Here is a 14,614-nt window from a genome sequence, read left to right as displayed (position 1 = left end):
GATGCAAGTAAATGAGATTACTCAAGGAGGATATGCAGAGAAGGGGGACAAAGTATCTTGGGGAACACCAATATATAACGGATGGCTAAGAAAGAAGAGCATATCAAGAAATCTAAGAAATGGTCTGAGTAGGAAAACCAGAAGAATATGGCATCTTCTGGAAAGAAAACATTAAAAAATGTTGAGGAAAAAAAATTAAAAAATGGTTGTAATAATTTAACAATTGACAAATGCCACAAGAGAAAAGACAAACTAAAAAAAAAAGTAGAAAAAAAAAATAGAAAGTATCTCATATGAAGCAATAAGGTTGTGAGTGACCTTGGGAGAACACTTTTAATGGAATAAAAGAGCTGAAGTCAGACTGCAGTGGTTCAAAGGAAGAAAAAGAAGAAGGCAACTCTTTCAAAAAAGTTTGTCAAGAGTCAAAAAAATAAGATGGCTGCTAGAGAGGTCTTGTGGGATTGATGGAGGATTTTTTTGGGGGGGTCTTGTTGATACTTTTTTTTTTTTAAGATTTTATTTATTTATCTGAGATAGAGAGAGAGCAAGAGAGAGAGCAAGAGAGAGTGAACATGAGCTGGGAGGCAGGCAGAGGGAGAAGGAGAAACAGACTCCCCACCGAGCAGAGAGCTAGATGCCACCTGATCACAGGACCCCGGGATCATGACCTGAGTGAAGGCAGACGCTTAACCCACTGAGCCTATCCAGGCGCCCCTGTTGATCTTTTTAATAGAAAAATTTTGAGAATGTTTTCTGAATGAATAACTGAAAGAAAAACAAAAAGCAAGCCAGGCTACTGACTAGCTATGTGACGTTAGAAAACTTATTTTATGTCTCAGGATTACAGAGTTTAAAAATCTGTAACTGAATCTGAACTATGAGGTTCTACGGCATTCTGTGATTCTGTGGAATTAAATCCTAGGCAGTCAGATGAGAACAGATAGGTGCTAACTGGTAAACCTCCTAGTATTCAAAGGATTAATGTTCACTGTTCCCTTGCTAGTACCTAGAATAGTGTTTGGCACATGGCAGGTGTTTAATAAATATTTACCGAATGAAATGCAGGTATAAATAATACAGATGATACTACAATCCTAGGGTCAAATGTGTCATGTGTTCATTTTATCAAACTATGAACAGAGTTTTTAAAAAATGATGCTAGGAGGTATTAATGCTCCTTTATTTCCTTAAATTTCTTGGTTAGTGTGCAAAGAAGCAGTCTAGGGAATCAGCTATCTTTGGAGTTGGAGGCAAAGTATTCCTTTAAAGGTCAATCATAAAGCAGATATGTCTATGTAAAATGACAACTTGTCAATTCATTTGAAGAGTTGTAAATTTAACATCACAACTAAGTAAGCAACCTACCGATGACTAATCAGAACTATTTTAAGAAGAAACTGGAAATGGGAAGCAACCAAGAAAATGGAAGCTAAAGGCCTTTAGCAGTGAAGTTTGGACTAGATTTGGATGCAACTTAAATATTATTTGAGTGCTCAAGAAAGTTAATTTTATTGTAGTCAATTAGATTCCATTAGAAGAAATAAATACCAACAGGTTTAGGTAAAAGTGCAGAGATACTGTATATTTTAACTAATCATATATGGCAAATCCCTTTAAACAGCTGGGAATAGAATTTAGGTTCTTGTGGATTTCAGAATATAGTACTGTTATTCACTCTACAATTTCCCACTTTATTATGTGGGCATCTTACTATATTTCATTTGATTTAAATAGAATAATTCCCAAGACTGTGATTGTGCTCAAGTTAAGGCAGGCAGCCACTATTGGGATACATGGTAGTAAATATCTTTAGAAATTTTCCGGATGTTAAATCAAAATTTTAAAAGAGGTTCAGGGTTTGCCAGTTTAAAACTCCAGTATTAAGGTAAGTTTCATAGAGTGGGCTTTGTTCTTAATGTCCTTTGAAAAACAATAATAGATGATATTCAAAAGGATAAGAAAAAGTAAGAAAAAGAAATATAAAAACATTTTAAATAGGGCCAATAATAAGAACTTAGTTTAAACCACTAAAGTTAGCACATTTACTTGAACTCTTAAAATATAAACCATTGGCTGTTTTAAAATTTGAGGAAAGTTGTTACATTCCATATATTCTGGAATGAAAAACTTTCTTTCCTACTGTAATAGCTGTAGTCATTATGAAAAAAATTAAATATGCTTAACTTACATTGAATAAACAGGAACATTTTTATATGTAGCTTTTTTCTGGGCTAGAATTCAATAATAATAAAGTTAACATTTACTGGCACTTACCGTGTACCAGGCACTACTCTAAGCTTTTCGTGAATTAACTCAACTAATCCTCATAACTGTGATGGGTACTGATATTATTATCACTCTCCCATTTTACATACGAAGAAATAGGCACAGAGATGTTAAATGCAGCTTAACCATTTTGCTATAATGATCTTTTCTCTAAAGTGAGAAAATTAGTATGTTGAGGAAATAGACATTATGGAGATAAGAAATTTGAAACTCAAATTAAATATATAAAGGCCTTTCAATATATATATATGAACAAAAAAGCTAGTGAACCCAATGGACACTGAAACTGAAAAACAAGCCAAGAACAAGATATGCTGATTATCTAGACTGCAATTTTAAGAAACTAGAATGTTTAGGGAGTACCTCTATAGCTCTGGACACTTATTTTACTTATAAATCCCCTTTCTAGCCAGAGTACCTGAATTACAGAGGTGAGAACTAAAGACACAGAGCGAAAAGAAGAGTAATCTACTACTCTCTCTTAGGCCAGTATAAGCTATATATGAACTAACTATATGGTACTTCTTTTCAAATGCTTTTTCCTAAATGAAACCAGTGTTTTCTCTTCTTTTCAGAAAGCAGCTTGGCATCATGAACACTTTTCCCAAGTAGCTATGGAAAGGAATTCAAATGGGTCAGGTGATAAGATTTTCCTGAGATTTAAGTTATAATATCTTTGGGTTAGATTCTTTTGTATCCGTTTTGGAAGTGTTTCACTACCCTGGCCAAAGTTTTTTGCTTCTTCTGTTTTTGTTTTTCTTCCTGAAACCAAGAACTTCAAGGAATTAAGATGTTTTACACCTGGTTGGCAAAATCTCAACAATGAAAAACCCTGAATAAGGCTGGCATAATTAAGATGGTGAATTTATCATATAAGCCATATCTGAAAGACGTTTTCTCAAAGGCACAAAGGCTCAAAGCTGACTTACTCTAACCTCTTGAGAAGAAAAACAGATCTTAAATGTAGACTGCCCCTTAAGAACCACCCCTTAAGAACCAAGTATCTCAATATGACTATAATCAGTGAAGAAAGGTCAGAGTTTAGTTCCTACACACACAAATATAGTAGCTAGTGTAGGTTTGAGATACAGCATGGCAGATTTTGTCCTCCCTCTGTATTTTGGAATAATGAGGGAAGTCAAGTTTCTTACTTTGGTCCTAACAGTCACTATTTCCCCCCTGTACTTCTGACTTCTCCTTTAGCTTCCTTCATCTTTGTACGTTTTTATTATGTACCACAATATTATGTATCTAGAGAAAGACAAAATTTAGCTGTCTTTTTATCTACAGTTATGAAATACCATTAAGATAATCACAGCCAGAGACTGAAGCCATGGGAAAACTAATAGTATATACCTAAAACTAGTTTAACATTATCTGGCAAATATACATTTTAAGAATGGGCAGGAATAGAACAGAAATGTTGTAAAATAAGGACCAAGACCAGGTCAAAGATGTTAGAATATGAAAATAAAGCCTGTGAAGAATTAGTGATCAACTTTCATGATAAAGAAAGGGCACAAAACTAGTTACCCAGAATAGACAATAGGATTATTGACAAAGCCTGGTAAACAAGAGCAAGGGGTTACACCTTGTGAGGCCAGGGACTGGCAAACTTTTTGTGTAAAGAGTCAGACAGTAATATTTTAGGCTTCATGGGTCATAGAGTCTCTGTCCCAACTACTCTGTCACTGTAGTATAAAAGCAGCCCTAGATAGTACATGAATGAATGAGCATGGCTGTGTTCCATTAAAACTTTAGTATAAAAACAGGGGTCAGGCCAGATTTGGTCCATAAGCTATAGTGTGCCCAGTCTATACTGGGCTATAAAGCTCTTTGGAGCATAAACTGTGTTATGTTTACCTGTACTTAGCACCGTTACTAACACACAATGAGGCTCATTATATTATTTTTCAGCCCAACTAAGTCATTGTCCACATTAAATATGATAAAAACAAATGGAACTAAATTCATTCACTTGGGACACATCAGTGAGCAAAAGACATAGTAAAAAGCATCACCACTGTGATGGGGTAAACCCTATGTAATACCTTTAAAATTGCTTTCTTGTATGAATCACTGCTACTAGCCTCTCTTTTGGGGGGTGGGGAGAGGGTGTGCCACTTTTGTGAATACACATTAAAATAACTATTGAGGGGCACCTGGGTGGCTCAGTCGTTAAGCATCTGCCTTCAGCTCAGGTCATGATCCCAGGGTCCTGGGATCAAGCCCTGCATTGGTGGGAAGCCTCCTTTTCCCTTTCCCGCTACCCCTGCTTGTGTTCCCTCTCTTGCTGTCTCTTTCTCTGTCAAATAAATAAATAAAATCTTAAAAAAAATAAAATAACTACTGAATATTTAAACCCCAAATGTAATGCCTAGTCTTCAATGTTGTTGCTGTTTTTGGTAATTTGAATCCCCAACTGCTGACTTCTGCCTTTGCCTCAGACTAATCTACTTATGATCCAGGAACCCTTAAGCTGCCTACTATAATTCCAAAGCACCTGCCTTATTTCTTATAGTGTACAAAGATGAAGGAAGCTAAAGGAGAAGTCAGAAGGGTAGGGGAAAAGTAGTGGCTGTTAGGACTAAATTGAGAGGCTTGAATTCTCGAATTATTCCAAGATACAGATGGAGAACAAAAATCTACCATGCTCTTTCTCAAACCTACACTAGCTATTGAGCATGTTTACATACTCCCACAGCCTTAGATAACAGTTCATTTAGTATCAATTCTTCGTTTGGAAAGGGGAGATTAGGAGAGCATAGACTAGGACTTCAATTTAATGCCATCAAAACAACAGTTGTTGCCTGCTAAAACATTTCCTTCAATTCAATCTTCCTCAAAACCCTATCCAACAGTGAATATCACATACACATTAGGAAACTGAAGTTCAAAGATGAAGTAACTTGCTTATCTTTGCCACAGGTGGTCAAAGATGGCACCAAAATTTGAACTTAGATTTAACTTCAAAGATCATGCTCCAACACAAAAAATGCTGGAAATATACCCTATTTATAAACTAGGAGCTTCTTATATATATAAGTTGGGTCTGTAACAAGAAGTCATTTAACAAATACCTAGTAATTTTAGAATGGCTGCTGGAAAAAAAAAAAAACATTTTTAAAACAAAAAAACTACGTTAGGAAGGAAAAGGCATTATGGTATTAGAGGATATTAAGTACAATATGAAACACACATTTCCTTTCTATTCAAATAAATGGACAGACAGGAAAGTAAACTTTTATCATTAATTTTGGTCAGGCATATCTCCAATCTTTGTACTAGAAAGTGGGAAGTGTTATGTTTTGTTTAAATATTCTTACTATTGCTTTAGACTTCTGATAAGCTCAGTTTAAATACACTCTTATATTATAATAATTGTTACTTAGAACAGATCTTCTCAGTCCTGGCTTATTTTTTATATCATAAAGTATTAAATATGTTAAGGAGTTTCAGTATTTATAAAATGGGTCCTTTAAAGACCACTGTCCCTGGGTAAGTAAGTAAAAACAGCATCTGACTGAATAGGCTAGTAAAGCTAAAGAAGCCTTATACTGTCTTTCCCTACCAGACAGCAATTTTTGAAACTGGAATCCCAGGAATAGGGTTGCAAACAACACATAATTCTTAATGGAATGTTAGACTCATGACTTGTAAGTTCTTTTCTAAATTGAACATATTTAACTTTTGGTTTTCAGAGGTTTTTAGAATATTAGAGTTAGATAAAATTTTGGAGAAGTTTAGAATTTGGTATAAACAGCCACCTTCTTCAGTATTCCAGATTTTTTTTTTTAAAGAACATTCTGAGGGTTGAACAAGAAATGGATTTAAACAAGACCTGGATCTTTCTCCCCTAACTTTCCTAGACCAGCCAATCAGGCGCTAGAGATAGGACATAATATTAATAGAAACATAACTATCAAAGAATGACTCTGAAGTCATGGAACGATCAAAAGGAAAGGCTTTAAATTAACTACATAGTTACTGAGGATAGAGTCCTCATGAAATATAAGGTAGGGGGAAACATTCAAGAAGAAAAGAATGAAGTAAAATGGTTATACACTACTAAAAATTTGTTCCTAGAGGGACAGCTATTATTTCCCGCTATTGACCCCATTCCCTTCCCCCCACAAAGCAGTTAATTCTGCAGATGGAGAGGTGCTATCTGTATTTTGTTATTACAGGAATTTGGGGCAAGGTCCCAAGTGAGCTATCTCTCTTATTCATTGTTATTCTAAATGACTGGGAAGGGAAGAGAAAAGAAAGAGGTGTAGAAAGCAGCCTGTAGATTTTTACACATTTGAGCCTATTTCTAGTACACTTCTAAAAATGTACATTTTTATGAAGAATAGCAAGGTTATACATGTCTCTTCACTGGGCTTGGCCATCATCAGTCCCATCTTCATCCTAACTCTTCCGTTCCTCAGTCTTTTTGTAGGTAAACAAGCTGGAATTTTCAGAGGAGACACTTCAGTCTAGAGGGTAATGGAGGAATAAGTTTTGCAGCTAAATACCTCAATAACTTCCAGCTACCCAAGGGATGTTGATTTTCTTTAACTTAGAAGACTAGGAATAGGGCCAGGGTCCAGAAGGCAGGGATGTTTGCCCCAGGCCCTCCCTACTGCTGTCTATAATAGGAACATGCAGGGTAAGGCCGAGAGCTACAAATTTAAGATTACAGAGAGTAGGACAGCTCCTCCCAGGAGGAAAACAAATATTGAGGATAAATTCTAGATCCCCAGGCCAAAAACGGCAATAGGGGCATTATATTAGCCCTAACTCTTATTTACCTGGCTCTTTAAATGTCTTTGTATCTGTCCAGAAGGAGCTGAAGGAAGAAGGATGTTTTCTGTTAGAGAAGAGAAACTGAAGGCTGCTTCTACAGGACCAGCACTAGGGGGCACCGGAGCAAAGTATACTGAGCATGACCTGTGTGACTGCCAAAGAGCTTCAACTCTGGAAATTAGGGGAACAGAGGAAATACCCATTGGTAAAACCCAATGCACTTCTAATTCAAATAAAGATCTAATCCTGTTCTTGATATAGTCTTTTCATATACTTTATCTTATGAAAGTGTTCACTGTTGTGTTAAATTATAACTTGAATTTAAACCAAATATAACTACCATTCATAATTTTCTGAATGACAGTGTTCATGACAATAGAGAAGAAAAATAAATTTTAGAAAGTACTCTCTAAAAGCAATTTGGCAATATATACCAAGGCTTAAAAGGATGTACCATCTTTGACCCAGCAGTTCCATTTCTAAGAATATAACACAAGATGAAACAATGTAACACAGAACAAGCTTTTGTACCAGAATGCCATCATGGCATTAATTTTATTCATTAACATGCTTAAACAACCTAAATATCCAAGAGACAAGAGTTGTAAAATAAATTATGGTATAGCTACACAATGGACTATCATGCATACATTAAAAATACTATCTACAAACACGTCTTAGAAACTGAAGGAAATGTTGATTGAAGAGACACAAAATTTTGTAAACTGTAAATACATTATGGTAAGACTGAAATAAGTTAGAAAAAGTACTGCAAGAAAACACACCAAAATATTAACAGTGATAGTTATCCACAGGTGGTAAGATTCAGAAATTTTATTTATATATTTTTTACAATGAACAAGTACTCAAGTAAGAGAGCCCAAATTTATGAAAACCAATATATTTTATACCCAAAACTAGTAAGTATAATTAACTAAAAACATAAGTGACCTCCTCAGAGATTTAAATGAATTTCTATAAATGTAATAGTGAGTAGAGAAAAACAGTAGTTAGCTGTCTAATTCCTCACTAGCAAAATGGTTCATTTCACATTAACATAGTAATTGCTCAACAACAAAAACCAAAAACAATTCATGTAAGAACACTTTCAAGCTGTCTCTAAATGACCAACATTATACATGTTAAATATATAGACCCCAGGAGGCTAGTGTATTAAATTTAATTTTCAGTAAACAAATTAAAAGGAAAAAAAGGATAGAAGGCATTACCAAAGTCTTCTGTATACTTTAACTGTAACTCACTGGCATTAGAAACAGGTATTTAAAATCACAGTAACTTCTCATTAAATGTATTCCATTGGGGATACCAAATGATGAAAAAAAACCTGGCTATGTGACATAATTTACCTAACTTTTCAGTACCCAACTGATTAACAGACATTGTCAGCTTGTGTTCAGCAAGGAGTCAACCGATGTGCCCTTAGAAAATTTGTTTAAAAACAATGAAACTCTAGAATTAGTTGTATTAAAAGCTTAATAATGGAAGAATTTAAAAAGCGCTAACAGAAAAACTACTAGACTGAGATTCAAAAGACTTATGCTCTAAGTTTCAGATCTTAATCACGTTCCAATGTTTCTAAGTATCAGGTTCCTCATCTGTACAATGGGATTATCATAACATCCACTTTATAGAATTATTAGGAAGACTTAATGAAGTTAAGGCATTTAATTCAAGTGATAAAATACCAACAAGGTAATAATAACAACAGTGTCCCCTTCTAGGCCTTATCTAAAACAAACAGGTCTCATCAAATCACTTTCAAATTTCCTTATAGCTCACATTTATAAACAACAGAATAATATTGCTACAGCAAATAAGATACGGGACACACTACGCATTTTTCCAGTTTTCATCCAAGCTCAACAACTCTGAGTTATATGTGATAAATCAAAACCTAAGATTAGGATGGGAGAATCAGGATATTTTTGAAATTTTTGTGATAAAATTATCACTGTTAGATACAGTCTTCAACAAAAACAACCCCTCAGACAGTATCAAAAGGTATAAAGCAAAAATGAATTTCTCTCTTTCTTATGCTTGCCCCCAAAGAATTTCTCTTTCCCAGAGTTAACCACTGTTAAGATTCTCATATATCTATCCAGACATCTGCAATTATAGCAGTTATTAACCTTAGCAGATTGAAGAATTTTATTTTATTTATTTATTAAAGATTTTATTTATTTATTTGACAGAGAGAGACACAGTGAGAGAGGGAACACAAGCAGCGGGAGTGGGAGAGGGAGAAGCAGGCTTCCCGCCGAGCAGGAAGCCCGATGCAGGGCTCGATCTCAGGACCCTAGGATCATGACCTGAGCCGAAGGCAAGTGCTTAACGACTGAGCCACCCAGGCGCCTCAGATTGAAGAATTTTAGAGCTAGAAATGATTGGCCCGATACAACTTTCAATTTTATAAATAAGTAACCTGACACAGATAAGTGGTTATTTTAGTTGTTATTAATATCTGGAAAGCATTTCACAATAGATAAAATGCTTTGACATACCTTACCTGTTTTAAAATTATTCAAGTGACTTGCCTTAAGGTTATTTATACAACAAACTAATGATGTGGCTGGAACTATAGTTAGGAAGTCGGTATCTTATCGGGGGAATACTAATAATATAGATTAAATTCATACAAAGCTTATGTATATGGATCTTAAATTTTCAAAGATATCCTACATCACAAAAGGGATTAGAAAGTTCGGCAATTACTGATCTAGTAATTATTATATAAAAGAGTCATTACAATAATTGTTTTAAAAGGAGAAATCTTAGCAATGAGAGATTAATTTTTAAAGTTTGCTTGTGTCTTGCAAATTCATGCTTTTCAAGATTATCACTTAGAGAACCACTTTTAAATGACAGCTATAAATGACACCCAATGATTATTGAATATACTTTGGTTAAAAAAAATTACCAACAACTTCAAAATGAGAAGAAATAATTTGAGAGACACTTTAGTAAGGAGAATTTCACGTATGATATAAATGCACACAAAGCTTTATACAGAAATCAACTGAATAATAAAGCACTTAAAAGATGCTGCAGCATTTTCTGACATAAAGAAAATCAGTGTTGACCACAAGAGCTGCATTGCCACTTGGCAAGGACAACTACGAAATCTGCATTATGAGAAATGATAAAAAATGAAGGTATCTTTTATTAGAAGAATGAGTCAGACCAAAATTAAACAGAAAGCTAAGGAATTTCAAAATAATTCTACTGTAAGAGGGCTAAAAAAAATAGAAAATATTCAAAGAAGTGGGGTCAAGAACAGAGATTCTCACTCCAATTATGGAATATAGTTGCAAAAGAACAAAATTGAAATTAAATTTAATAGAGGAATTAACCATTTAATTATGCTAATTTTTTGGGCACATACATAGTCCAAATTTAATAAATGCAGAGAATCAATATTCAGCCAAATAACAAACAGCTCAGACAACCTAAATGATCTCAGAAAAAAATGGAATACCAAAAGCAACCAGATGAAAAAATCAAAATAAAAGTAAATTATGTGTAATATATAAACTATCAAATTTTAACATATATATTCAATCTCCTTTAATTTTACCATATTAAGGAACATTTCAAAAACACGAAACCATAATACACTTTAAAGTGACTTTAGTTACTAATAAAAGGTTAACTTTGATTTTTGCTTTTCAAGACTAAAATTGTCAATAAAATATAAAAACCAGGAGGCTAACTAATACATTACTGTTGCTCTAACTGAAAATAAATAAAAACCCCAATTACTTTCTAAAGGCAGAGATATCCTCAAATTATTAGGAAAGAAAAGAATGCTCCATATCATGCTGGTGGTTCTATAATGTATTAACCTTCTTTACTAGTTGAACAGCCTCTGTTTTGTTAAGATGAGGATATGTAAACACTGTAATATATTTACTTGGTTCTTTATCAAGTGTTTGCTCTTTATAAACATATGTCCAAGCCTCTCTCATTTCATGAAACAACTGAAATATATTTATTTATAATTATGTTTGTATCAGATAATTCCAAGGTATAAATAGCACTTTTTGGGTCTGATTCTCTTCATGGTTCTGTTCATGGTTTCTTGTTTACTTTTAAGTTGAGTAATTTTTACTATAAGTTCATTTTTCTTAAAATTTTATTTGCCTTTTTTTTTTTTTTAAAGATTTTGTTTATTTGACAGAGAGACACAGCAAGAGAGGGAACACAAGCAGGGGGAGTGGGAGAGGGAGAAGCAGGCCTCCCACGGAGCAGGGAGCCCCAATGTGGGGCTCGATCCCAGGACCCTGGGGGCTCCATCCCAGGACCCTGGGATCATGACCCGAGCAGAAGGCAGACACTTAATGACTGAGCCACCCAGGCGCCCCTTATTTGCCTCTTTGAGGCAAATTCCTTCAGAAAGGATTTACATTTGATTGTGTTAGGTGCTTGGAGATACCACCAACGAATATTTTAAATCAAAATCTTAACTTGCTTTTTAAATTTTTTAATGGACCACTGAAGTAGTATGGACTTAGGGTGGAAACCTACATGAAAGCTCGCTCACAGTTATAAACTTTCATGAAAGACCTATTTTCTCCCCTTTATTCAATGACAAATTTTAAGACAGGCTATTTTCCTTATATTCCCCCCAAAATGGAGCTGTTGTAGGTTTATTTCTAATTTACCCTTGTGCTGGAAGTAGCTCTTTAGGGTCCCAACTTTAGAGATATGCTACCTGTTAGATATTCCACCCCTGAAGGGCCTTGGGATTTGTCTACATTAGAAAATATCCTCAAGGATAGTAGGCTTTAGGCTCCGTTTGACTCTCTTGGATCCTAGTTTCATTTAATCTCTGATTTGTACTTTCCTTTTTGTTTTGAATTGTCATGGCGAGATTAAAATTAAAAAAAATTACCTAACAATTTGTTTTTAACAGGAGTGTTATTTAGTTTGGGCCCCAAGGTGCCATAATTCCATAACTAAGAGCTACATAGCATTACCTTCAATATTATTCTTTTTAATAGCATGTCACCTATCCGAGCTCTTGTGGTTTCTACTACAGTTATTTCTTGTAAGACTTTTAACTTTGTGTATCTATACAACTCTGCATCTATTGCTTGAAGAACTGGTTATCTTTCAAAGAGGTAAAATATACTTACTCATAGGATAAAGCAAGAGTTGATAACAATAATTACTATATATTTCATTAAAATTATAATTTATTATAATAATTGGTAACAAATTATTAAATAATGATTTAAGCAAGGTTATTTTATTTTAGTAATAACTCTTCTGCCTTCAGAAACTCTTACTTACTTTGGAAGGAGAACCATCAGTAATTTTCACCAACTGCCAAAGTATCGAGTAATGGGAACACTGCAGTGCCTGTACGACTATCTGTATCAAATAAAAAAATTCAAACAAATGAGACATAATTTATGTTTGCATAGTATTAAGAGAACAATGTTTATCACAGTTTTTTCTTATAATATGGTTTCAAGTCCAAATTTTTGTAGCATTAATAAGAATGTGTAAAATAGTGTTTGGTTAAAAAAAAGACAAACCAACGTATCAGTCTAGAGAATAAAGATATAATGTATGTTGATAAATATGGACCCAAATATCACTGTGCTTTAAACAAAAATCTACTGTTACGAATATTTTGCTTAGGTTTTTAAAGGGAGGTTGAAGAAATCATTTTTATCCAGATTTTATAATTAAATGATGATTTTAAAGCATTTTTACTATGAAATAGAACATTCATACAGAAATGTGCATAAAACATTTAATAAATTAATATAAAGAAAAATACCTTTGTAATCACCATCCAAATCAAGAAATAGAACATTGCTAGCACCTTCTCCCAATAAAATGTCTTTTTTCCCCCTCTAAGGGTAATAGTCATTTTGACTTATCAGTCAGTACATTTTAAGTACCCAAGTCTGCACCTCTAAATACTGAGTTTATTACACACCTGGTTGTGAACATTACACAAATGGAATCATGCAATATGAATTACTTTGAATCTGACTTCTTTCATTTTAACATTTATAGTTAAGATTTATACATAACTGTTCCATGTAGCTGTAGTTCATTATTTTTTGGTCTTGAACTATATTTAGAATATCCTATTTATTCATTCTATTGTTGATTAGCTGGTTTTAGGCCATTATGAATAATGTTGCTATAAACTTTCTTATATATGTCTCCCGGTGTCCATGCATGCATTTGTCTAGCTCAGAGGTTCTTGAAGTTTTTAGTTCTCAGGACCTCTCTCTTAAAAATTACTAAAAAATTACTCAAAAAAACTACATTGCTTTTGTTTATGTGGGTTATTTAACAGATTTATCATATTAGAAATTAAAAATAATGTTTCAAATACGTATTAATTCATTTAAAAATTAAAGTAATTGTATCATAATAAAGTATGTATTTCTGAAAAAGAACTAAATTTCTAAAATGAAAAACATTTAATGGGAAGAATGATAGTTTTACATTTTTATAAATCTCTTTAATGTCTGGCTTAATAGAAAACAGGGTTTCAAATGTGCTTCTGCATTTTATTAAAATATGCTGTTTTGATTGAAATATATGAAGAAATCCAGCATCACTGATTAGCTGGAAAAGGAAGGCATATTTTAATAGTCTTTGCAGGTAAATGTGGATATTCTTTGACACGACACCAATACTCCAATGTACATTTGTGAGAGAATGAGAACGAAAAAAGCAAATAACATCTTCCTCTTCTTATGAAAATAGTTTGACCTCATAGATGTGCCCTGGAAATCACCAGCGCTCTCCAAACTACACGTTGAGGGCCACTGCTCTAGGAATAAAATTGCTGGATTATATAGTATGTGTATGTTTAACTTTATGGATTTATTTATTAAAGATTTTACTTATTCATTTGAGAGACAGAGACAGAAAGAGAGAGAGAAAGCATAAGCCGGGGGGGGGGAGGGTAGAGGCAGAGGGAGCAGACTGCCTGCTGAGCCAGGAGCCCGATGTGGGGTTCGATCCCAGGACCTAGACATCACAACCTGAGCCGAAGGCAGACACTTAACCATCTGAGCCGCCCAGGCGCCCCCAAGAGCACTATTTTAATGTAGTATTAACTTACATTAACTTATATCTCTCTCTTACTAATGGAGATGGGCAGGTTTTCATTTTTTTATTGGCACTGAATTCTAGTTTTGTGAAAACTTGTCTCTATTTTTCAGAGACAAATAACAGAATTCAGGAAAATAAAACTGATTAAGAATTATAACTACAGGAGAATTTCATTGTGGATAGGGCTTTTACTACATTTTTGTTTGAATACATGTCTTTACTGCAATAAAGCATAACTAATAATATATTCCATTATTATAATATCTCTATTATCTTCCCCACTTGATAAACTAAAAACTGTAAGAATAAATATATGTAGATAATAAATCAAAAGAGAAATCAGTAAATAGAATGCTGAAGGAAGTGGTTAGAATTTTAGCTGATTTTACTTCAAAAGTTTTAGGTTTCAAATCACATAAGCAAAAGATACCTC

General features: G+C 33.8%; 1 protein-coding gene and 1 long non-coding RNA gene across 4 annotated transcripts in view; one reads left to right on the top strand and one right to left on the bottom strand.

Moving 5' to 3' along the window:
- The window catches only part of LOC144381675 (uncharacterized), a 54,746-nt gene extending 47,416 nt beyond the window's left edge, over positions 1–7,330 (top strand). Inside the window, exon 2 of the long non-coding RNA XR_013447448.1 lies at positions 7,112–7,330. This is a non-coding gene — a long non-coding RNA (uncharacterized LOC144381675). The remainder of the gene's footprint in view (positions 1–7,111) is intronic.
- The window catches only part of STAG1 (STAG1 cohesin complex component), a 426,191-nt gene that overhangs the window by 46,444 nt on the left and 365,133 nt on the right, over positions 1–14,614 (bottom strand). For all 3 annotated transcript variants that reach the window (XM_078071550.1, XM_078071557.1, XM_078071562.1), the window contains one exon: positions 12,388–12,468. In XM_078071550.1, coding sequence (XP_077927676.1) covers positions 12,388–12,468 — 81 coding nt within the window. The remainder of the gene's footprint in view (positions 1–12,387; positions 12,469–14,614) is intronic.

This window comes from Halichoerus grypus, chromosome 1 (assembly GCF_964656455.1).
Source record: "Halichoerus grypus chromosome 1, mHalGry1.hap1.1, whole genome shotgun sequence".
NCBI lineage: Eukaryota > Metazoa > Chordata > Mammalia > Carnivora > Phocidae > Halichoerus > Halichoerus grypus.
The sequence above is the reverse complement of the archived record's forward strand: the minus strand, read 5'-3'. Positions and strand labels throughout refer to the sequence as shown.